This window comes from Photinus pyralis, unplaced genomic scaffold, assembly GCF_008802855.1.
Source record: "Photinus pyralis isolate 1611_PpyrPB1 unplaced genomic scaffold, Ppyr1.3 Ppyr1.4_LG7, whole genome shotgun sequence".
NCBI lineage: Eukaryota > Metazoa > Arthropoda > Insecta > Coleoptera > Lampyridae > Photinus > Photinus pyralis.
Genome location: NW_022170738.1, coordinates 27733189 through 27760382, shown reverse-complemented (window position 1 = coordinate 27760382; position 27194 = coordinate 27733189). Strand labels below are relative to the sequence as shown.

At 35.1% G+C, this 27194-nt stretch overlaps 1 protein-coding gene across 4 annotated transcripts in view; it reads left to right on the top strand.

Moving 5' to 3' along the window:
• LOC116175686 (elongation of very long chain fatty acids protein AAEL008004-like) overlaps positions 1 to 27194 on the top strand; it is a 79009-nt gene that overhangs the window by 31339 nt on the left and 20476 nt on the right. For 2 of the 4 annotated variants that reach the window (XM_031493924.1, XM_031493925.1), the window contains exon 1: positions 22687 to 22775. The exons of 1 other annotated variant lie outside the window; for it this stretch is intronic. In XM_031493924.1, coding sequence (XP_031349784.1) covers positions 22702 to 22775 — 74 coding nt within the window. In that variant the 5' untranslated portion in view covers positions 22687 to 22701. Of the gene's footprint in view, positions 1 to 14132; positions 14157 to 22686; positions 22776 to 27194 lie in introns of those variants that run through there. One more of the 4 variants, XM_031493927.1, reaches the window with a different exon arrangement.

Below are 27194 nucleotides of genomic sequence, written 5' to 3'. Positions count from 1 at the left end.
GAAATCAGTAGCTTATGCCGTGGGTAGCAACTCAAACGTACAAAAACCGACATAAATATTACTAGAAGTGAATGACGAACTCAGCATTATTTTTTATGAACGACGTCATCATTGCATTATGTTTTGATTACCGGCACAAGTGCATCGGTGAATGATTACGCACTAAACGAAATTCGGGAAACTGGTAAATGTGTACCTGATTAACTAAATTCCCCGCAAGCGTCATAAATACTTACTAGCTAGTAGCTACACATAAAAACGAGGTATTCATGTAAATAACACATTCTTCACTTGTCGCATAAAATCGTTAAACAACCTTCAATTAAATAGAACACTGTCCCGAATACCAACCATTGCATTTGCAGCAAATTGCAATCAGTAAATGCAACAAGAGATCAATTCTAGAATAGAAAAAACATTACATTTCCACCACGGTTTTTTATTCACCGTGATTTCCACCTACGCTATTACAAAAAACACGCTCATTGCGTATCAAATGAATTACTTTGATAGCACGCTTAATGGTTTGAAAGGATTCTGTTTTTTTAATTGAAATAAACTAACAAAAATTATTTTCATAATTGGTTACGCAAATAATGTTCCTCATTTTTTTCACGCTCTGAACCGAAAAACTACAAGTTAATTGTAATTTGTAATTTACGTAATCAAAATACAGTTGTAAACAATGGCGATCTAATTGCTCATATTGTCTGCCCGGCGCGAACTTTCACCATTTCCACATTCTGCCGACTACGCAAGAAACTTCCGAAAAAGGCCCTTTAAATGCGCCTGATAAGTTCGTTAGACCGAAAAATCGGGTCAATGCTAGTTTCATTTATGAAGCGCGACTGGACGTCCGCAAATAATTTGTGCACATTGGCAGATTAGTGCGGGAACTGTGGAAGTAACGATTTTCACTTTCTTTCCAACGTATTGGATGTCTACGACTGGTCGGGTGTTCTCTTTTCCTGATTTGATTACACTAGCACTTTCTCCTTTTATGTTTGGGTCCGCGCTTATGTAATAGAAAGAAAAGTCGACTACCGAGTTCTTCAAAATTTAATCATTTCTTTAAATGTTTAATTCGACAGCAATCTGTGAAAGCGTTTATATGAGTAACAAAGATAGCATGTTGTTTAATATTTATACTGTACTACGGTAATTGTAGTGTTAAGTTGAGTGGGAGGATGGTTTTCATTGAAGGTTTCCAATCGATTTTATTATTAAAGCACGATATTTACGTTGGGTGTTTTCAATTCTTGTTTAGCACCTACCTAAACGGGAAATTCGAACTTATTACTTTCACATAACATATTTCATAATTATAGCAAAAATTTTCCCTTGTTTCATAATCACTTTCCAAGGTTCCCGAAGCTACACCTGAAATTCGATTAGAAAAATACCGGAACATCTTTACGCACGTACCGTAATCATTTTTTTTCACTACTAGCGTCTGATGACATGATTATTAACCTTTTTTCCACTTGTAAAGTAGGCTTTCTCGGCATTTGTTCAAAGTGGTTAATAATTTTTTATTATTAACTAGTAGTCAATAATGAGAACTGTCACGCTGTCACTTTTAGAAAACACAACCCGAAATTTCGCTCAATGAACGTTTAGACAAGTTCTCTAAAACGAATAATTGCCACCATTCGCAATTTCCAGAGAAATTACATACCTGAAATTATCATATTTTGAAAAAATTCGAACGAAATTACTCTTTGAACAATCTCAATGACAGAACAAAATACGGCCTGTTTGACTTGTACTTCCACGTACTTGATTGACATGTTAAATTAAGAAACAAACAATTCTGTCCAACCGTTAACTCTCTTATCAATATAATATGTTAATTTAGAGGATTTCAAGTGCTAGTAGTGAAAAAAATAGTATATATACCACGGTAGAGAAGTCTATTACTTCGCACCTTACACCCCTCGGCGCAAGCGCCTCGAGATGTAATCTTGGTGCTCAGGCAATAATAGTGGACTTCTCTACCTTGATATATAATGTACTATTTTTTCATTGCTATTATACAAACTAGTTAAACTACCAATACCGTCCACCTATTCTTTCGAAGTTACAATCAATCAATCACCCAGAAAACGCGGGTTCAAGTACAGATATAACTCATTACCTATTTAAATGTTATATCCTTATTAGTTATTAATATCGTTTATTTTATATGATTTTGGGACGTTAGCAACAAAACTTTGTGAGGTAGATGCAATTTAATTTACATAATGACTACTAGCCCCACGGTTCCGGTATTCATACAAATCCTGGTTATTTTGTGTCGTCATGTGTGTATAAGTTCACAAAAAAGGTCAACCTACAGCAGTACCTATTCCCAAAACTATGGGTCGCGACCCACGAGTGGGCCGCGAAACGCGAGCGAATATTGAATGGGTCCTGAAGGGCCCCACAGACTTATTTGTTCGTCCGATTTGCACGTCTCCTGAAGGGCCCCACAGACTTATTTGTTCGTCCGATTTGCACGACGTGCAAACGTGCAAATCGGGTGGTATGTCGATCAAGTACGACAGACTCCACACGCTACGGATCATCACACGATGAACCAAACTCAAATTAATAAAAGTTAAGTCAATAGTGAGCTTTTTCGTAGTAGCGGACACCGGAAGTGCCTAGAGACAATTGTATAGTCAAAACTTTCATGTAAAAAATGTTGTTAGTACTTATAGTATTTAATTGAGCTAGCTGGAGAGGTGGGTGGGTGGTTTAGTGACCGTGTGCCATTGCAATATTCACGAATTTTTTTAATGTATACATATGGGCTATGTATACATAAAAAAACGGAGCAAATGCGTGGAATGATGGCTATAATAGGCAACCACCTCTACACGAATTTGCTTTAAGTGATAATCTGCGTCTGCTATAGAAACAGTAGATTGATTATTAATTGTCAATTAAGGTTAGCGATTAATTAGTCTTAACTTTTATTATTAATAGCGCCAAACTGGGATTTTTTAGAACAAGAGCAAAGACGATGAAGTTGAAATATTAAAATGGTATCAGGGTGGTGACATAAAGAAATTATGTTACTTATGTCGTGTAGAAATTACGGAAACGGAAAAAAAACAAATTATGTGTGACGAAGAAATTCTCGAGAAATTTACGAGGAAAGGAGAGGAAGGAAACACGAGGTAAGCTGTGTGGATGATGAATTGATGCTGACGAAGTTGAAAATTTGGTCTATTTTCCCAAAGTTTAGATTCGTTATGTGGATGATCCTCGATACCAAAATTTGTGTCAATAAAATTTACCTTTGGAAAAACAGCTGACAATAATAGACTGCCATCTCTCGATACTGTTGTCTCAAGAAGTGGACCACTTTTAGATATAAAGATGTTAACCGTAGAACTAATAGATTCACAACTAAGGATTCGAACCACTGTATAAAGCATAAATATGCGTATCTGTATATGTATATACATTTGGTCCATAGATTAATTAATCTTCCACTTTCACATCAAAAGTACATCAAAGAATTGCGCACCATAATAAAAATTGATGTGTACAATGGATTTTCCGAAGATGTAAACTTAATTAGGAAAGTCAGATTAAGGAAACAGATTAAAAATGTAGCAACATTAAGGGATTGTACCAGTAAATTAGATAAGATATATGCTAAATTACCCAATTATCCTTCATACACTAGAGGCTTACCTAAAAACTATTCCAAATTAAATTTAAAATCTGTTACAACTTCAAATGGTAGTATAAGTAGGTACAAAAACTTTTAGACAACCCGAAAGACCCCGTAGAGTAACATTAGGATTCATTCCAAGATGTGCAATTTTGCTTCTACTTAATCGACTTCGTATCTCTTACGGTTTTCCAGATCCCAATGAGACACCCTGTACAAAAGAGAAAAAAAAAGGGTTGAAGTTTCGTAATTACTTAATCTCATTGAATCTCGATATTGTTATTATTATCGCAGGACGAATCGATGTGCGATTACGCACTTTCTCGTTAATGATATAACACTTCTTAAAATCCCTATGTTTGATCTTATAAAATTAAATTCATAATTTAATAAAATAACGTTGTATAAGTGCATCATTGTACTACTGACTAGATTTCAAATACCTTGCACAAGATCACAATATAGAAGAGTAGACGAATGCTTAATTTATGCAGGATGTCCAAATTAAGGTTTGCATCCTATGATAAATGTTTCCGGAAAATTAACAAAACCTGCTCGAGAACCTGCTGGAACAGGGCAATTTTCTATCGAAGAAGGACCAGTACCTCATTTTCACCCTCTTATAATATGATGTGGCCACCTTCATAACGTTTTCATTGGCAGATGTGTTACGTTATGGATCATTTGAAAGCGTATTCCATTCTCTAATCAGATTTATCTTTAATTTTAATTTACATCCACGACCGGTCATGCAATTTAAATTTTTTAAGAGGTAGCCACACCGCATAAAAGGATGTTAAGTATATGGTTATTTCAGCAACCACGTGTATGGTGAACAAAAGATGTCACAGTTTCGGGAAACGTTCAAACGCATTATTATATCAATGCCCAAGAAGTTAATGAATTTCATGCATTTTTGGTGACCACTTGTATTTTGACCAAATGATCGAGTCATTCCTGCCTACCAATCTGCCGCAATTAAATTTTGCAATTTTAAATACGCAATTTCACGAACGAAATTTTATGGCACCGCGATTTGTCGTTATCGATGGTTAACATTCATTTTTCTCTTTACCTTTGATTTTTTCAAGGGTTTTTAATTTTAGTTCTAGTTTTGGATTCAAATTTTAATTTCGAGTTTCAAAATCTCGTTTGAATCGTAATTACTAATGTAAAGAACCAATTGGGATACGTTTTACATACGAATTTGGTGTAATTTTGGCTTACATTTCCCGAAATTTGATCACAGGCTTAGATCCTCAACAAGGAAACAACTTCCGTAATCTTTACCGTAGCAATTCATATTTATTTGGATCACTTTCAATTAAATTGTTACCTTCAGTACGTATTCATTATCTTTGCGAACTCAGCGCCTTGGGGTTTTCTTTAATGGAAATCCGGGAACTGAGCTCACTTCTCTGGATGACATCTCCTTTTAAATGAAGGTTGCCTTTCTTATGTTTTACCTACTTGTATTTGGCCATGTTCGGAACATCAATTTATTTGTGGAGTATGTGTTAAAGTTCAGTAATCAATTCAATCGATCATTCTTGATTGGGGGTTAATTTGATATTTACAGATACTTCTTCACCTGAGTAACCAAAATATGACTCTAACATGAAATATCCATGGGTTCATATCAATCCCAAGAGATTAAATTTTATTTGTCCACCCCTGGGCCAGCGAACATAAAAAGCCGCCTTCAAAATATCTTTGATTTTTAGAAACCTCTAATAATATTTTAATAGACAATTTTACAGCAATTTTCGAAGCAATTCTGCATTAGGGGTATGGAGAGTCGTTTTAATTTTAAAAAGCAACATTATATAAATATTTCGACCAATAATTTAACATGAAACACATGTATCTGGCAAGATATAATTATATAATTACACTTAAGTATCTTAGATATTTTGAATGCTATACATATGTAGAAGTAAACATAGGGCTTTGCTATAGGGATTTCCGAGGGAATTTCCTATGTCTACTTTTACATGATAAAAAGTCTCCTGAAAGACGCCTAATTTTATGCAACCAAAATAACTTCTTGAAACAAATAAAGATCTGGCTGTGATATTAATTATTAATTTGAATATTGTTGCTTTAGTTTCACAGAAAATAAATCTTTTAAGCTCCTTTAACTGTTATCGCCACTATACCAATTGGAAATAACTCCTTTTTCTTTAGTTGAATACACCGCACACGAACCGAAATTAGAATAGGGAAGTCAAAGCGATACTTGATATTCAAATTATTTAATATGACAGGCAGATTCTCATTTGTTGTAGGTAGTTACTTTGGTTGCATCATAAAATTAGGCATGTTTCAGGAGCCTTTTTATCATGTGAAAGTAGACATAGGAAATTCCTGTAGGAAATCCCTATGTCTACTACTAATTTTATTGGAGACATGAACACGCTAAATAGTATTTTTCTATTTCGGTGTCACAATGATGATTTTGTACAACTGTTTTCGGCTTTATTGTAATACTCCTATCTTGCGGACACTCGTGGCTACGCTTCGCGTCACCACTCGTGCCACAAGATAGTCGTATTACAATAGGTCGCATTGTAACACTTGTCTTTCAATATACTATTTCCTATCACTTAACAGTGTTTTTCTCTTAACATAAAATTCAAATAAAATAAACCAAATCTGTGCTTATTTGAATTTGATCTATTTCTGGCGACCACAAAACAAATCAAAATCGTTATTTATACACCAAGATCGTTGGGAAAAAAACCAAGAGCATTATCTCAATGACCAAGATATGAATTTGATGCATTTTTGTTAACTATAAAATGTATTCTGTAAGATTAAAATAAATTGTCGTTAAAAGTGATTGTAATACTGAGGATCCTTCGATATTTCGTTGTATCGGTAATATCGTCGGTTGCATTTCGATCAGTTCTGGCATAGAGGAAATACAATTCTATGGTTCTGGTGAGCAAGATAGTCCAATGATTTTGAGAAATACGAACAGAAGAATTCTACAATGCGACAAGCACATAACATTCACTTTAATTTCCTGTGACTAGGTCGCCAATTTACACGCAACTTACACAGTAGACTTCGCAGTAGACAGGATACGAGTTAAAGAAAAACAATAAATAAGCTAATTACCTAATTAACGGATGAATGTTAACAATAATAATACACAGTCTAGCCTTATAATTGGGGAAAAAGGCAAAAAGGCACATTGACCCTAACGTTGCCCATGCACAGGAAATTCGGCAACCGATAGTAATTTCGCCACGTTCAAACAAGAAGTTTGCCATAATTGAAGTAAACTTTTTTAATGGTTTAGTGGTGTTCTGACCACACGAGATTAGGTGACGAGGCCTTTTGTAGAAGATTAACGGACACAAATCTTTGCAAAGCACGTTTACTTTAGATATTGATAAATGCTTGGTAAATTGTAATAACGATAGGATTAGTTGTGCTTTTGCGGTGACACTGGTAAGTTTGTTTGGAATACTTTAAGACAATTTTACCGTAGGCAAGTTATAGTCACTCTGTCTACCTTTTTTATTATATAAATATATTAATCAAATTTAACGGCGGCGATAGTGATAAGGCTTATCTCTTGAAATGGTGCGGGCGATAGTAGTCACGTTACGGATTGCAAACTACCACGTATTTTTTAGCTAATTAAGTAAATTGGACGTAAATAATGATATAAAACTAAACTTTCATGGTTTGGGCGTTGTTTCACGAATCCGATATTTTTAGTTCGTAAATCAGCATTGAATGCTGAAGTGCTGTGATAATTTACGGGAAAAAGTTGGTATAGGTTTTGTGGATATTGTGTGGACACTTACATAAGATGTAGGTGTATTAAACGTCAGGTACATAATGTGATGTGTGCACAAATATAATGATAATTAATACCTAAACTGAAAAACGTAAAGATCGAATTAAGGGACCTAAATTCCCATACAACAGAATACCTGCTTACCATAATTAGTTTCCAATTTACAATAACCACCTTCGTACAACCAGGTTTATTCAAAAACTTTCTTATGAAAAAATGTGTCTCCATCTGTCTTACCTCACTTTTTTTTGGCTACATAAAAATAGGTATCTAACATAGACACAGTTTTTACCTTTTTTGTATCGATATCCCAAAAAGTCAAATTTTTCTTTTTCACCCTGTATCTCATGGTTTACTATTCAATTTGACTTGTAAAAACGTTGTTTTTAAATTTGGTCCAGTTTTGGGTGTAATCGAGGGTGTAATGGAAAAGGGTTTCGCTCGCAGTTTTGGTACATTGGGGTATATTAATCGGTCGGAGGTCTCGTACTGTTGTGAAGTTGGCCGTAATTTTTGCGGAATCGGATTTTCCGAAAACGGTTTTGGTACAATGAGTTACATTGAAATCAGAACTAGGTAGCTATACATTAATTCATTTAGGGACCCCCCCTTCACGAGAAGAAGAAATTTCGGTTTCGCAAAGATATGACACAGAAAAGATAAGCCGGAATTTTATTACAGAGAACTCATCCGGCAGTTTGGACCAGAAATTTGTTAAAGAAATCCATTTTTTTGTGTGGGGCGTGACGAAAAATATTTATTAACTGTCCTTGTCTTCCAATGACAGCTTTATAGACGAAGAGACAGTGACCAATCATTTCAAAAGTCATGAAAATTTACAAAGATAAATACTCAACTGAACTACTGAGATTTTGAATCGTTTCAACAGCAACACCCCAAACCGTTAAGACCGTTTGTTTATACGTGCGGGTTCTCTTTTTAATCTGCAGGTTGCCATATAGCTGTCTCACTTGCTCAGTGCATTCAGTAGGTTAGATTGACTTTGTGAAATTTCATCACTTTCCCCCTAAAATTGGTCACTGACTCAGACTCTTAGTGTATTAGATTTCCATTTAAATTGATGGCGAACCCAATTCCATTCGAAGAAATTGACTTGTTGACTTAGCGTTTAGACTCGCAATTTAGCAAACGTGAATGACGTACATTTTTACTTCGGACTCTACCCACAACAAAAAAGTTCCCATGGTCCCAACGTCAAAGGAGCCGCTTTATTCGAAATTTTACCACCATCCAACAACATTTTCCCAAAGTCAATTAAGTGCCATAATACGTACTTTCATGCGTCATTCCATTGAAATTAAAAGAAAAACAAATTTCCACATCAAATGGAATTCGCCACAGAAAGTGGAGGAGCATTAATTAACTTGTGGGATTTTCACAAATGTACATAATACTTATAACTAAAATATTTGCTCATAAGGGAATACAAAATTTTGTCGATGTAACTTCTGTATCTGAATTTCAAAAAGAGTCTTCAATCAACGCCCCGAGATTAATTTTAATAATAATAATAATAATATAATAATATTTATCCCATTTATGATGAATACAATTTTTGTGGTTGTACCGATTGGAATAATAATAATAACCATCTTTTCCAGTACATGGTTATAAATAAAACAAGTCCATTAGTATTACAGCTTACTCGTTCTTCCTTGTTGCATTACTTTGAGAAGGTAGCGGCTACTGCAGCGCGCGCTCTCGATGGTTCTGTGGTACTGATGATAAGTTTTATATAGGCACATATAGGTAATAAGTGTACAAATACTTCTAAAACTGAAACTAATGTAAAACCTGCACTTATAATAATATCATTATACACGTTTGCTCGGTAATGAACGCATTTATGAAGGTATAGAAGTTAAAATCGCTCTATCTGTAACTTCGCTGAGCCAGTTTTTCAGGCGGTAACTAAAAACTTTGAGAGTGTTACTCTTTTTGATCTCTTCAGGTAATTGATTAAAACATTTTGGACCTAAATATAAAAAAGATTGTGAAAATAAGGATTTATTTACTTTTGGTCTCATGTAGAAATTACTAGCTCTACTTCTTGTTCTGTGGAACATGTTGCTAGTGCCCGTATTGCCACTTCTTTTATAAAACAATTTTAACACTTTGAAAATGAACAGATTTTTTAATGGCAATATTTTTAGTTTCTTGAAGAGAGGCCTCGTGTGCTCTCTACTATTCTTAAATAAGATTATTCTAATGAAATATTTTTGGGTCACTATTAATTTGTTCAGAAGTATGGCATTAGCTCCTCCCCAAAATTCCAGTCCGTATTGTAATCTGGAGTGTATCAAAGCAAAGTAATGAGTCCTTAACATCTCTTGGTTGCATATATTTCTAATAAAGTAGAAGGTTCTTATCTTTTTCCTGAGCTCCGCATGAAGCATGCTTATATGACTTCTCCAGTTAATTTTATTATCAATGCAGATGCCCAGGTATCTAATGCTGCTTGTTTGTTCTATGATTTCGCAGTTGCAGGTTGTTACATTTGTACAGTTGTGGTGGTACCTTAGGGGAGTGTCAAAATGATGGCCTATTAAGTCAAGATTTCGAAAAACACAAATAAACGTCACGTATAAAATTATGAACAGAACAGCTAAATTTGATCAAGAGCACTAAAAAGAAAAATAGAAGTAAATAACAAAAAACTGCTCGATATAGGGGTGCCGTAACTCATGAATATTTAGAAATTGCGATAACAAATTGTCTACCCATTTTATGAAACTTCAGAGGGAAAGCAAGTGTTTAGAGAACATTTGAAATATTTATTGAGAAGAGAAATAGGGTACCGTGACATACCACTGATCATTAACAATCAAATTTGTTTTCAAATTGTTCATACCATTTTATTATTAATAAAATTTGCTTGTGAAAATACTGAAAATGGCATATTACAATTTTGGGTTGTTAAATAATTTATGTTTTCCCAGGCATATTTTTGAAAGGCTGCCATATAATTATTTGTTTCGCAAATATTTTCTCTCTAGGTTAATTCCGAGGTCAATTCTAACATTTGACAGAAAAAAAACTAAACTAATAAAAACTAAAAGTGGGCGACCTAGATTTCGGTTATAATGGATAAATTGATATCGAAATGGGTGTTTATTATTTATTGTGATATTAATCTCTTTAGGGAATACGGTCTCTCATTAGTGATTCGACTATGGGATCTATATGATTGGTATTTGGTAACTTACATCCAGGCTTACATCTATATGAACAGTCTCCTAGGCAGTGTTATTTCTTATTCTATTCTGGATTTGAGTACTTTCAGGGCGTGCGATTGTTTATTTCTGGGCGCTCAACAGGCTTTCACCCAATTACCGAGTTTTGACATACTTCAGTTCCCCAAAGCAGAATTTTTTTGAATGTTTCGGCAATATTGTCCTCAAACTTTCGCCAAGTACTAGGATATGTGTGCCACGTGATAGCTTATATATGGTAACGACAGAATGATGCCTCCCAAAATTGAGTTTTAAATTTTTTTAGAATTACTTTCTTAGAGCAAAAGGAACGTGACACGCTCTTCGAAGGTTGCCATGTCGTCAATGCACAGCAAAAGTATTACGAACTGCGGGCCCTGATCGGCCGGCGGGGAGCATATTTGTAAACGGCAGACGCGCGAACCCAGTTTAATTATGATTGAATGTGTGCCGTAATGGCCTCTAATGGTGGATTGCCGGCTTGCAACCGGTCGGCTCGGGTTCGATTCTTTACATGAATCGTTTTTTTTTCACAAAAATGCGTACCTACTTATCCTTATTCAGAGAACGTGGACATTAAAATTAAGTTATTTGTAAGTTTAAGATTGACTTTTATAATTTTTTTGGAAAGCAAAGTAGTACAAAAATGCTGCGGATTGGTCCGAAGGGATAACGTGTCTCTATTTATGAATTTTGTTTCTGCGACAATGTCGCACTACTGCTATATACTTCGCATAAAATAAACCCGAAGTTCTATCTCGGAACTTGTTGTGGTACTAAAATTTATAAAACTTCCACATAGACTATTAAGAGAGTGTAAATTATGGTTAATTGACGCTCAGTTTTTCTCAGATAAATCAGCATCTTGACTCCCATCTTGAAATCCATCGATGGTCATAGTCGTTGCTTACAAAATCAAAATATAAAGATATTTCCAAGATTTTTATTGTTTCCTACTTTTAGCTATTTTTAAAAACATCCCCGGAAGGTTTGACGCCGCCCTCAATGAAATACCGCCCGGCCACCCCTAGGCTACGCCACTGCTCCTAGGTAAGAACGATGGTCACAGTGGTTAAAGGTAACCGAATGTTACTTTAGTCAATTTTTCGTGTTTTAGTTAAACGTATTTGATAGACAATTTCCTATGGGAATACTTTTGTTGCCATTGCAAGTCAGATAAGTAAGTAACTGAAGCATAAAAGACCGGCTTTTGATATGGAATCATTCACAGTACTGTCATGTTATCAACATTTAATGAATTTAAAAACACTAAAAATTCCAGCCCCTACGGGTCTGTGACATCCTACGTCACCTTTCAGCATTAGTCTGACGACCGCATGTAGAAATGCTAAATATACACGGTGTTTCTTAATAACATTTAAGGGGGCGATTTTTGGGCCCATTTTAAGAAAAAACCCTGTATAAAATTTGAAAAATAATCATTTTTTTATTATCATTTTCAGACCACTAAGTAGTTTTATGACATAATTACATAATTTTTATTTTAAGAGAAAGCAGTGGCGTACCAGTTTTTCCTTCAAAAATCACTACTCTGAGGCCAGTACGGCCGCCACTGAAATAAAAAAATATTTTATTGTCACTCTTTCGTGCATAAACCAAATTTCATAAAAATATTTAAAGTGGTGTGAAAATGACGATATAAAACTGATTATTTTCTTCAAACTAACATTCTGTATTTCAAAAGTTAAGACATTTTGGACGTACGTTCATAGGTCATTAAGAAACACTCTGTATAAAATCAAATATTCTGCATCGACCGGGATTCGAACCCGGACCGCCCGCTTGGCAGCTGCTACGACAATTAAATATTAGACGAACGATGAAGACGATGGACGTTCTGCGTGTGGAATGATCGACTAAAACAAATACATAATCAGATTCCTGTAAAACAATTGTATTTCTGAATTTCAAATAATTATAATTATCTATCGTGGCGAGGAATAACTTTTCGCTATGCATTTCTATTTTAATACATACTCCAGACTCGATTAAATTTGGACAGTTACAAGTAGGCAGTAGCATTATTTTATCTAAAAATATGAGATTCTTGTATAGTGATTTATTTCTGACTGCATCGTCCCAATATTTTGTTTGCAATTCATTCACCCGAACACTCCAATTCCTGCGGAGGAGGGCGTTTATTTATATGTTACGTTAGCTATTGTTGATCAATTGACTCTCCCGATTGTGTTTTAATTATCCTCTGGAAACTTCCATTCGCATTTTGGAGATCTATTTCGGAACTTCAGCGTCGTATAAAATTCCTTGCGTGTTTCTTGCTTTTATTTATTCACAAATGATTACTGTATGGGCATGAAGGCATAGAGAGCGCAAGGTTTGAAATAGGGAGCCACCAAATTCATTCGGATACGCCTGGCACGTTATTCCTGAGTATAAAGTAGTAGGTATCTTATCATTTTTTGACGGCCTATCCGACATACTTATATCTTATCTTAAAGAAAATACACATACAGAATTTTGCACTTCAGGATGAGTAATAGATATCTCTTGTAAGACATATCAGATGACACACCTGTAACCATTATTTCACATTTGCCCCAGCGATTTAGCACCTACCTCCAATCTGAGGATTTTTGTAAATTCAGATCAAAATATTTACTTGGTTTGTCGTTATCTATCATTTTTTTCGGTATATTGAAACGCGGGGAACTACTTAGCACGCTTCAATTAGCTTATATAACAAACGGAAAGTTTCTAGAAAAATCACGGACTTTCTCGAACTAATATTTTACCGACTTCATGGCGCCCCGATGTCTGGGATACTAGCTACAATATCTACTGGCATTCGTGTTTTTGGTTCACCTCTTGGTGCAGATATTGTAATCTGTGGTGCTAGTAATTAACCTCCTGTTTTGATAATACTTCGACCGAAGTATTTTTGTCAACAGTTGTTGGAAGACAGAAGGTGGTTTTCCAATCTCCGTTTGTTCCATTCATTGGTAGAGCAAACAACTGAAGTTTTTGTTCATGTTAGTGGGCATTTTTTTCGACAGAATCGCTATAAGTAATCACGTAATCATCTAAGTCAAGTTTTACACAATCGAGATTCCTCCAAAGCTATGAAATGTCATCGAAAGTGATCTCTACTGTGATTTATCCAAATTAAACTATTTCATTAGCAAACGGAGTAAAGAGACTCTGTGGATCAAAGTGGCCTCATGGCAATTGGACGTTTGAAATTATTGTTTCCAATACCTAAATGTTAGTTCTCATTAATAGAAGAAACGGCACGAATCAAAGTCAAATTACAAGTTTAATTACAAACGCTATCCTTTTTAACCCGATGGTCAGTTAAGGGTAAATTATGGCACTACGCCACGTTCTATTGAGTTCTTTTTTTGACTTTTTTAGGCTCATCGTGACGCACACATCACTCCAACTGGATTAGCCGATTTTCGATGTAAGTAAGACTATTAAACTATTCAAAATTAGGTAATAGCTAATAGGGGGAAACAAAGTCTAAAATTTTCTTTTTCCTACTAAACCGCTGAACGGATTGGAATCAAATTTGGTACACTTATTCTAGACATAAAAGGAAGAGCAGAATCGGGCATGTGCAGGTGTGCGGGCGGTATATGTGCTAGCCACAGCATAATACAGAATGAAATTTACGTCTTTACCAAAGATTTGCGTATGCTCTTTCCGATTTTGTAAAATATTTTCGAATTTTGTGAACTTCAAGAAGGTTTAGCAAAGTTTCACGAATTTCTGGCCTTTCTGGTTGTTTCTCCAAGAGTTTCAAGTTGCAAATTTCCTTCTGATGTCAGTATGCTTTGTGCGGCTGTGGAAAACAGAACTCTTCATTGGATTAGTGACGCTTTGAATATCCACTTTCAGCACAGGAGTACATTTGCAGTCCAATCCATCAAGAATCCTTGTGATCCAGATAGCTTCCCCTACAGCCAAACTTGCCACAATGGTCTATGAGTTATAGACGTAGATACGCGTTTCTACAATTTGCTTGACCAAGCAATAGGACCACCAACGTACTTGAACAAGATTCCGGTCTTTGATCTCCTTGTTTCTTGGCCCCCGCCGTAGTCCGCATCACAGAATGCTTCAAAATCTTCACCAACATGCTTGTGCAAATTTCTTAGTTCTCGGTTCCTTTTATGTACTTCAGGAGACGTTTCACCATTACCCATTCCTTTACGCTAGAAAAATCCATCTTCATTCCTTAGTGTCTTGAATTCTGAAGTTGATCCTGGTGTCACCAAGCTCCATCTGGTTCTACTGCTAGTAGAGGTTCCGCTGCTTGTTCTGTTGATACTACTCGTTCTGGTGCTGGTGTGGGATTCTGATTTCCTTCTTTTGATTTACTGAGGTCACACTCATACACTTTACTGCTACCTTGAAGATCACTTCAGATTCCTTCGTGTCAAATTTCTTCCTCTTCTTCTTTGGCTTTAATACTTCAAGATGGCTGATCGCAGGTTCTCCTTGTTCCACGGTTGGTATGGCGAAATTCCCTGTTCTGGAGACGGTTTTGTTCGGTTAATCATCCACGCAGCTGTCATCACAGCCTCAGTCCAAAATACCTGTGTGAGTCCAGAAACTTGCAACATAGTCTTGGTAGCTTCTACCAACGTCCAGTTTTCTGGATCGGCACTGTCATTTTGTTGTGGCGTATATGGCATAGATGTTGGGTGACACACACCGTGCTCTTCTGTGATCTTTTGAACGTCCTCATTCACAAATTCAGTGCCATTATCAGTCAAAAGCTCCTTCACTACGTGTCCAAGAGTCGTTACTTCCGGAAGAAGCTGTTTTAATTTGTCCTTGATTTCTGACTTTTCCTTTAGTATGAACGCTGAACGATACTTAGTGAACTCGTCCCTCAAACGACAAAGAAGCGACTTCGTTGTGGAGATTTTTCTGGCATAGGCCCACACACATCAGCGTTTATCCTGTCACCCGATTTATTCTGATGAGCTAATTTCTCATGTCAAACTTGTAAGTCGTGTTCAGCAACATAGTGTGATAGTCTGAATATCCCATTTAATCATTTGGATTGAGCAAACAAAACCTTGTCTTTGTAAGTGTAGTAATTTATTTATCCGGAACAAACCACACAAGTCACAACCTCAAGATAACCCTTTTTAGCCTTACCATTGACAATCATGCTCTTGCCAAGTACCTTAATTGATTGGTGATTTCCGATTTGAACGTAGTTTTTTGGGAAAAACACCGCAAAAGTAGAAGACCAATTACGGTTCCTGGTCATGTGCTCCGTTGCGCCGGTATCCGCGGATTTGACGATATCCGGTTGTCTAACAAACGCGGACCCATCCTGACTCTTTGTAGACTTGGACTTCTTACAGTCCCGCTTATAATGGCCTAACTCGTATCATTTTGGGACTTCTTTGACTTGTCGCCACTCCCACTGCTCTAACCGTGACCATTCTCCTGCTTAGGTTTGTTGGACTTATTTTTACTGGAAAAATAGGCAGCATCCTCAGTAGAACTGAGAAGTTTCTGTCATTCAGGCGTTGCTCACCAACATATAACCAAAGAGTATTCATAATACTCTTTGATATAACCTCTCCCTAAGATTATCCAACAGTCCAATTTTCCTTCCTTTTCCTTATCACACAAAACGCTAACCTTGGGCGTTGTAATCAGTTCAGTAGATTGAATTGCCTTCCACTATGCCCATAGAGCCATTTACATTCAGCTGAATTTTGACATGCTATTTCCAATTAACCCAATTGGAATCTCAATTCAATTTATCTATCAAACTTCCATGACAAATAACCCAGACGATACTGTGGAAGCGCAGAGGGACTACATCTCGGGCCACATCAATTTGTTTTTTTTTTGCGAATTTCGTGTTGTAAATTTCGCCTTGCAACGCGAAATTTCAACTTACTAAAGGTACACGATGAACCAAAAATTGCCATTTTTTAAAATAAATGTTTAAGGGTTAGTGCTATTGAATATGAGCCGGATTAAAAGTTGCGTATCCGAATGCGCTCAGTTTTATTTAGGTTCCAGCGGCGCACAAACGATCTACTGTACGGTGATTATCTTATTTGCGGAGCACTCCTTATGAAATTCCCCTGGTAGGGTCAAAACTTTATATGCGAATATGATGGGAACGTAGTATCGGAAGTCGGTACTCACAAATGAAAGGTCCGACCGGGCCGGATTATTAGCAACGGAAATATGAGATATTTATTTATTTATTTGCCCTTGTTTTTGAGTGGGCGGGGTTTCAGCCAAGGCTGTTCTATCAACCCAGCCCACTATACATTTACAAATATCCATGCTCGAACCCGGATTCGAACCAGGGACCCTTAGCACCACAGTCCACCTTCAACTGAACTGAGCCACATGGGCCGGCATGATATATTTTGGAGAATGAAGGTACTCACAAAGTGAAGATTACAGTTTTTGATCTAGATCTAGGTGGTGTAATGAAGCTAACCTGTTTTTACTATTAGTCGAGGCGTTAGAGACCCAAAGGCAGGTCAATAAGGGAAACATTTTTAATAAGCTAATTTTTTTAAACCTTTTATTTGGATGTAAATAATATGTGGTAGCAAAATAATCCTCCAACTACGACCGGAACATTTGTTTAAACAAAGAGAAAGGTAACTTATGGTTTTTTTCGGTTTTTGGTTTGGGGATGGGGGTGGATTTAGTTCGTGTCAGTATCCGGAATGGTGTGGACATCAACATAAAAGAATGGCATTATTCTCATTCAGTTATAATTAATTGAAAAACACGAAAAACGTCGGAAAAGTAGTTTGAAATTTGAATTTTGTGTATAGATTGCGAACTATATTGTATAGGTACTTGCGCTTCCCAATATAGTTCCCTCGGTTTGGATAGGACCGAAAAGAGACCCGTTTCGTGACAAAAACCGAAAATAGGAGAGGGGAGAGCAGGCCAGCTGTCATCCGCGTTGCCACCTCGAGGGATTTTTTGATAGGGGGGTTGGCATATTTCAGGAACAATATCTCAGAAGCTATCATCCTGAGAAAGAAAAATGTGGGATTACTTTTTGTAGACCATGTAACAAGCACCAAAAAGTACTGAACTATTCTTATCGCTCGACTCGTTTTTGTCGAGATAATTCAAAAAAATCATAAAAATTCATCTTTCCACTTGTCTAAACAAATGTTTCGGTCAGAATTGGAGGATTATTTTTTTGACACGTATTATTTACAGTCTGGAAAAGAGATTAAAACATCAATTGGTTTATTAAAAAATTTTTTCTTACCAAAACCTCTGACGCCTGGACTACATGCAGTCCAGTGAAATTAGCTCCAAAAGTAGTCTAAATTGGATGTTGTCACTTGACTCCACGAGACCGAGTGTATCCAATGTAAAAAAATCCGCTGAATCCGAAAATCATAGTCCCCCTGGCCGGAAACTCCCGGAACATATTGTTATAAACAAAAAATGAAGAAAAAATGGGAAAATGTCGTTTTTTTCGCATTTGACTGCAATGATGTCGTGAATTACCTATTCCTCTAAGGGAAAAGTGAAGAGAAATGAATTTGTTTGGAATCGAATTTTTTATAAGATAACAGTTGGTATTGAACGTTTATTTTTAAACGTGATTGTGTTTTACGGAAAAATAGAAAAAAGGAATGCCGAAAATTAACAATCTGTTTTTACTAAGTAAAATTCATCCGATCTTTTTGAAAATCCGTATGTCACTTCTTTTGATGACAAACCCGATCACCGTAGGTATCATAGTCATTGATTAATTAAATAAACAAATTAATAAAACGATGCCTTGTCTTGCAAACTGGGTGACTGCCAGACCGTTCTCAATTTTTCTATAGATAGTGGAACCCTAATACAACCATTTCCAAGTATTGTCCCCACGATTCTTGCAAATCGGCGGACTGTGGAATTTTTTTTTCAAAATTCGAAGAATTTTCCTTGTTAACAAATGGAATAATTTCCAAAATACAACAAGAAATGTAAATCGATAATAGGCAAATCGAAAGCTCCCGGAAAAACCTACATTAAAAAAATACGTCCAAATCTGATTAAAAGTTGACGAGAAATCAGCTTTTGACGTTGGGATTGTTCGAGACAACCAAAAATGATTTTGCAAATCGGGTCGCATCGAACGATTCTTTAAAGTGTGAACTTTTTTATGTTTCTATTTGATCAAAATTTATGTAATGTATGATTTCAGAGTGCCAAGGGCCTATTACCTATATAGTTACCTTCGAGGTTACGTTTCTTGTTATATTTCGGGAGTTATTCCATTTATTAGTTAACTAAAAAATCCCACAGTCCGTCGATTTGCAAGAATCATCGGGACAATTTTTGAAAATGGTTGTCTTAGGGTTCCACTATCTGTAAAAAAATTCAGAACGCTCTGGGAGTCTTCCAGTTTGAAGGACCAAGTATCGTTTTATAAATTTGTTTATTTAATTATGCAATATCTATAAAACCTAGGTTAATCGGGTTTGTCATATTGTTTTGTTATCAAAAGAAGTGACCAAATACTGATTTTCAAAATGATCGGATAAATTTTACTTAGTAACAATGGATTGTTAATTTTCGGGGGTACTTTTTTATATTTTTCCATAAAAAACAATTACATATGAAAATCAACGGTCCATCTGTATATCTTATACAAAATTCAATTCTAATCAAATTCATTTCTATTCATTTTTTCCCTCAAAGCAATACTTAACGAGATAATTGAAGTCAAATGCGAAAAGAAACGACATTTTGCCGTTTTTTTTTAATAACAATATGTTCCGGGAGTTTCCGGGCAGATGACTATGATTTTCGGATTCAGCGGATTTTTTTACATTGAGTACACTTGTTTTCATCCAGCTCAAACCGTAATTTGACTGGACTAATGTATTTTGAACTTCAATTTACAAATAACATTACATCAAAAAATTCCCCTCCTGAAAATCGTATGCGATTCTTCATATCTTGTTATTTTTTCAAAAACGAAAGATGCGCCAAACTAGTTTCTAGCAAACGATAAGTTTAGTTTTCGAGGACGCCAAGTTGGGGATTGGCGCACAATCGGCGCTATATTTTTACGGTTTGGCAGAGTAGGGTGGCTATTAAAGGTATCAACTTAATACATGAAGAGTGAATTAATGTGTACAAAAACTAGGCCTTAACCCCATGTACAATTCAACTAACATTATAATGACCAATGGTTCTTTTTGAATTTCATTTTGCACTCATTAAGAAACTTCTCTTCTTTATGCTTAAAAGCTTCTTTTTTGCATTGTTATCAAATTACTGGACTTTTTTTTTACGAAAAATCGTATGGAAAGTGGTACTTTTTTTACGATTTTTACTATGCGTTTCCATGACGTTTCGCCCTGTTTATGATCAATAGCTCAATTTTTCAGTGACAGGAAATCGCGAATGTCAATGATATTATGCAATTATGGGTTTATTAAAGATCACTATGCAAAAAAGTTTCGTGTACAACACGTGTTGAAAGTGCCTTTTTTTCATGAATTTCAAAACTAATTGTACAAATAACTATTATTAGGGCGAAGCCCGAGTTAATCAAGCAAATTCATGAAAAAAAGACGCTTTCAAAATGTGTTGTACACGAAATTTTTTGGTATAGTGATCCTTAATAACCACGTTAATAACACATAATTGAATATATCATTGACATTCGCGATTTACTATCACGATTGAATAAGCACTTTAAAAAAGTATAACTGCATAGGAAACCTGAAATTGGTGTAAGGTGTGTTGCATACACTGCAAAGTGGTTAATTACCACAAATATTGAAGGATATTTGGCCTCGGGGGGTAAATAATTACTATTTTAAACAGGGAAACCAGTTATACTTAGGGGCCCTTTGTTTTCCTTGTTTATCAGAGTTGAACAGTGTTGTCATATTTACCAGATCCTTATATGGAGCTAGGTAAAGTTTGATTGTTTATTATGTAAAGATAATGGTCCTTAGAACAGTTCTTGTTGTTTTCTTATTAGATTAAACTACATTTTTTACTTTATTTATTGTTCCTTATGATCTTACATTTCAGATTGATCCTCCCTTACATAATATTGTTATTGTCATTGAATAAAAGCTTATTCAATATTTTAATCTAGTTTATTCAAACTCAAAGCGCTTGCCAAAAATCTGGCAACGTTGGAATTTTAAAGAAGTAAAGAAATCTGCAAAGTCTGTAACTAGCTTTAAATTTGTGGTTCACTTTCCCCCACAACAGAGGGACGACAGAATCCTGGGCAGATTTTCTTATTTCATTAGTTAACACGGGCGTTATACTTCTTTAAGGTGCTTATTCAATGCTATCACTCAAACCTTGATGCTGCTGTTTATAGGTAGGACTAAACGCCATGGAAACGCATAGCATAAATCGTGAAAAAAATAACACTTCATACGATTTTTCGTTAAAAAAAGTTCGGTGATTTGATAATGCAAAAAATTACTATTATGAAATCAGACCTTGTGCTTCTGGCTGTCTGTCCGTCCAGGAATATTACTATTAAAACTTGTACCAGAGGGATCTGTAGGTATACCCTCGTGTATACCTATGTGTATAAATTTCAAGATCTTACGTTCCGTTCGAGAGACGAGAGCTATTGTACGCACAGACCGACGCGACGGGCGGATAGAATGCAAAAATGTGCAACAGTCAATAAAATATGATTTTTTAGTAGGTATAGATATGTTACACTTAATAGTCTGAAATGTCATTGTGTTAAAAATGAATGACGTCTTTTTCTGTATGGGTTTTCCGGAAACTAATTTGCTAAGCATGACATCGTAACCTAGACTCTCAGGCCTAGCTGTATATAGTATCAATCCATAGGGATATTATGATTGCTGATCCTATGGTAACAAATAAAATTAGCAAATTTCGTGGTGTAAAGAAGTTCGACACCTTTTAAAATCTTACAATTATTACAATTCAAAAGTTTCATCTGTAAAAATTCTCAGTAACCCTCTACCAATTTTCAGAAATACTTACGCAGTTCGCTGCACATCAATACTTCAGGGAATGTCTCTCGCCTGAATTCTTTCATACTATCCCCATTTCTTTTAACCACATTTTTCGCCCATTCCTTTTCCACACGAAAAAATAGACACGAAACTATAACAGGAATGAATATAATAAAACTATGACTCAAATCGTTTTTCTATCCATTATTTATTGGTCCACATAGGCGCCCTTTATTTTTTCCGCTTATACGAAAACACGAATAAAGCTGAATTCGTCATTATTGTTGTTAATGCTTTTACTAATAAAACGTAAAAAGTGTAGATCACGGCATGATATTATATCAAATGCTTAATAAATAAAGAAAGTAAATAAGTGGAGGTCGCGACCACTAGTAAGGGGTAGGAACGCTGTTCCCGTTTCGTACATGCCCTTTTTATTGCCCATGCCACGCTAAATAATTTAGGAAACGCATAGGCCCAACACGCACAAATCGCACGCCATCCATAATCAAAATTCTCCCGGAAAAAAGTGAACTATTTCATATATTTACACAACTTCCCCTATTAGTATTTTAAACGCTTAGATTAGACAAACTGTTATTGTTGTAAGTGTCGTTTTATGCCAATTAAATGTCGCACCCGATTGTGATGTAATGATTAATGTACAGTTTTTATTGCTATGCAAAGTAGAAACTTTCATAAATCTTTGCTAAATAAATGGATGCGTTACAAATATTCCCATTTAACTTTCTATTTTATTGATCTTGTCACTCAGTGCACGACAAAGATAAATTATATTTGGTAATGTGTACCACCGTAATGGTATTATTAAATACCCAATTTAGGAAAAGCTTTTATTCGTGCTTGTGAATTATTGATTAACTTGCACACACTCGGCGAGACGAAACCGTAATTTCGATCAGTTTTTCCAGTTACGTCTTTGTATTTACTTTCTATTAACTAATGCTCACTAATTACATGTGCTTTACGTTATTAAATTGATGGACATTTTCAAATATGCTCCACTATCACTGGCAGAGTGAGTACGTCGAGACGTTACGTGTTTGTGAAGTGCGCGCCGGCGATCGAAGGTGAGTTTCAAAATGTAAACAATCGAAATTTGGATTTTTATTATTTTATAATCGTCATAAATTTGCCGTTTCGCAAACATTCGCAGTTAGTTTTTATATAATGAATTTTAGATTCGCTTTCCAAATATCAAAAACATCCCTTGTTAATTGTTGCGTGTGATTGTGTTTTTAAGTAGGTATGTAGATCAAAATCCGGAACAACCCTCGACATTTTCATTTGTGTGAGGTGATTCAATCAAAACATTTTTTGGTGATTTAATTGACCGTAAAACAATAGAATATCTACGTCATCGTCATTATTGTGGATATTTCCATTATTTAAGGAATCTATTTCTTTGGAATATTTGAGGAAAATCCAATGCTTTCTCTGAAAATTAAAAATGTTCTTAGAGTTACCTCCTAGTTTCTAGTTTCTGTGGACGATTTGTTAAATACTAGGCGAAAATGGTGTTACCTAAATTTAAATTATTTGGTTTTGCAATCCATTTATTGACCACAAGCACAAAACTAACGCGTTGGCAAATATTCTTTCAGTATTAGTCGCGTGGACTGTAATTTCATGTCACTTTCTGAACAATTTCACCAACACTGTTGATGCAACCTCGTGCAGGGAAGGAAAACGATCTCATTGATATATGATTGACACTAATATTTATGTTATTGAACATAACACTAAAATCGTGCCAGTAGACATTTACCCAATCCCCTTGCTTGACTTCCAGTTTTCAATTTTTTTTATTGATTTCCCGAAATCGCTGTACGGGAAACATTGGAAGATTCGGTTTGCTAAATATTGGTTTATGATTCGTCATAAAAAAATGTACGTTCAATAAATGTTCAGTTTTTTCCCCATTATATATGTTAATTACCTACGCACGATAAAAATTGGGTAAACATAACAAATGCTAAAAGCGTTCAAATTACTAATTAATATTTAACAATTACATGGGCGTGTTTTTGGGGCAATTAGGCTCTGCGAATGCATTTAATGGAAACAAGTTCACTGTATTGACTTAGTCCGCTTTGTTCTTTTCGCGGTTGTAAAAACGTTACGCTCAGTATTGATATTGTGTGCAATTTATGGTAAGATAAAATGTTTCACATTTTCGTTTCTTCATTTCATAATAAGTATGACATATATCAGGAAATAATTTTATAATAAGGAAATATGAACGTGCGAATTAAATATTAAGATAATTAAAAGGTTCCTTTCCAATTTCTTCTTGCGGGTCAAGTCTTCCCCATACATAATCTTCACCGTCCAGTATTTCGATCCCAGGGATAGAATCTACCGGTAGCTGTTATTCATACCTTATATTACTTGATAATAACCATGCAATTTGCAGAGAATTTTGCACGATATTTAAATGGCAAGGTGTTCCACGTTTTATTTTTTATTTTTCGTAATTTTTGTATTTTATAATATTCTTAAACATTTTAGTCAAATAATAATTGCTAAACATATTTATACTGAATATTATTAATTATTTCATTTTGCATTCAAAAATAATATAATATAATTTATGGCGTCATGAATATTCTAACATACAGAGCTTTAGTTTTATTAAAACGAACCACCGCACCGATTGAAATTTGTAATTATGATTAAAAAATCAAAAATTGCAAAATCCATTTAAATACTGGCGTGGGGAAATTTCACGTTCAATAGACATGTTACGCATACATCCAGAACTAATAAATATTATATATATACCTACCCGGTGATCCAAAAGTAGTGCGGACAGTTTCAATTTCCCGCAAAACAAAAAATTTTAACACGCCAAATGACATTTATTTAAAAGCAGTGGTGGAGTTTAATGGGCAACTAAAAATAATGACAATTAATTAATTGAAGAACATTAATTTTTCAAGCACAAGTTAACGATTAAGCACTTCATCACAATGATTATTTAAAATGTCCACCACTGTGTTCAAGACACAGTTGGACTCGATGGGTCATGTTTTCAAATACACGTTCTAACATTGCCGGTGTAATTTTCATTACCTTTTCTACGATCGCATTTTGACTCGCATTTTAAAGTTCTTCTGTGTGCAAGCGATTTCGAAAATGAATAAATAATTACAATAAAAATTACAAACTTTATACACGTCTTTTCACAAACAATTTATCACACGTGGTGTTACATGCAAATATCAAACAAGTAAAAATTGTACACAAATCTTGTGCAGATAAAGCGCATTTTTTTAAAAACCGAAATAACTTAGTAAATAGTTGGGTATAAGATAGTAATGTTATCGATGTCTTGCTAGATGATTAATGGGGAGGGGGTCTTACCTCATAAACATTTAAAGGCCGCATGACATTCATAATCTACGCCATAATGTGTTAATAATAAAACGTTACACCCGAAAACGGCACTCATTAAAACAAATAACTTTTCTTAGTTCCAATTTTTGATTTGATGTCCCGTTTCGTAGTTATGGCGTTCTTTTCTGTTTTGAAAAATCGTCATAACTCGTTTATTTTAAGGACTATTGAAAACAAAACTTTTTAAACTTTCAGTTCTCTAAAACATTTGTATTTGCAATTATTTTTTATTTTTTCGAATAACAAATAGCGATTGGTCAAAAATTAAACAAAAATTATTCTTTGATAACCACCCCATCGATTTTAGAAAATAAAACATTTATAAAATTTCTACACCATCTACTACAACATTTGTCCTAAACTTTTTTCAATTTCTATTTCCAAAATGGCCCTCTTTCGTAGGATAGATTGAAAAAAATGTTTAGGACAAATGTTATAATACATAGTGTAGAGCCATTATAAACGTTTTACTGTCAAACATCGATAGAGTGGTTATCAAAAAATGCTTTGATCGATCGCTAGTTGATTATTTGAAAAAATAATTATAAATACAAATGTTTTAGAGAGCTGAAAGAAAAGTGTTTTTTCAATAGTCCTTAAAATAAACGAGTTATGACGAGTTCTAATTGCCGTTTTCGGGTGTAACGACTTAGTATTAACACTCTGTATAGCGCAAGAAGAATCAAGTCCATAGAGAAAAACTTCAAAATTTTGTTTTTCTCTTTGTAGGTACTTTCCTTCAACATTTTCGAGATATGCATAGACGATCTTTCCGCCCTTTGTCAGTACGCTCCTCCGACACTCCACGTTTAATAGCTGAGCCTTTGAAGGTATTTATTAATTTCTGAGTCTTCTGAGTCAGTAGAAGGTACTTTCCTCCAACATTTTCGAGATATTCATAATTAAGTTTTTACTTCCCCTTCTAGACGATCTTTCCACCCTTTGAGAGTACTTTCCTCCGACATTCCGTTATGCATACATTTGCACTCGTTTCCAAGATATTCGTTTCGACTTCATCAATAGATGTGTCTCGTTCAGACGATTTATTTTGCCTTTGAGATTACCGATAACCGATAAACCGTTTTCGAGATATTGTCTCTTAAAGTTAGGTATCACCAATGAATATATTTCTTCCAGATGTCCCAATCGTCCTTTGTGAGTACTCTCCTCCGACATTCTGTTCTTGAGATATAAGGAATGATATCCGATTACGATAAGGGGCCGAGAAAGACTACGGTTGGTAGTAATTAATTCCTTGCGTTGATTACTTTAAGTAAGATAAAACAGTCCCCCCAATTCCCTCTTTTGATAAGGGGTCTGAAAGAGAGGCGGTAGTTGGTAGAAAACAGTTCCTTTTGCTGTGACCTTTAATTTAATAATTAATTAATAATCCCTCAAAGGTCTTCCAGTAATGTTCATTTTCAATTGGCATTTGATTTTTATTTTAAAATTATTCCAAACAAATCCAATTAAACCAATGAGTTTAATATAATAGCAGACCAGTAATTAAATTACTATGAATTTTTGGGTTAACTAACACATTAAATTACTGTTTGATATTCGGAGTGAACTATTTTTAAGGAGAGGTAAGAAAATAGTTATTTATTATATAAGACGATAAAGGGATATTTCAACCATTGGGTGGAAGATGTTAACCTTCACGAGATTGTTGGTTTCCCTTTATCGTGGCGTATAATACAAAACTTTATTTTATAGCAAAACCCATATAAATCATTAAAGCTCCTCACCATTTAATTTAGATGTCATAAATAGCAAGCTTAGGTTCTGCCGTCGCGATCATTACCATATGTTCTGAACGTTATTTTATATCGTGCTCCGCGTCCCATTAGAAATAAGAATACAGATGTCAGTAGAATGCATAATCATTTGTTTCACTTCATCTACCCTTGCCGTTAAAGTGATCACTTTACCTACCCTCACGGTTAAAGAGCGGCTTAGCCGCCTACTCATTCAAATGTATTAAAATGTCAGTTTAACATCTCCTATAAAATAAAAAAGATGAATTTAAGTGCGTTTTGAACACAAAAATACTTCATTTGATAAAGTCTGTCCGTCCCTTTGGACGCACC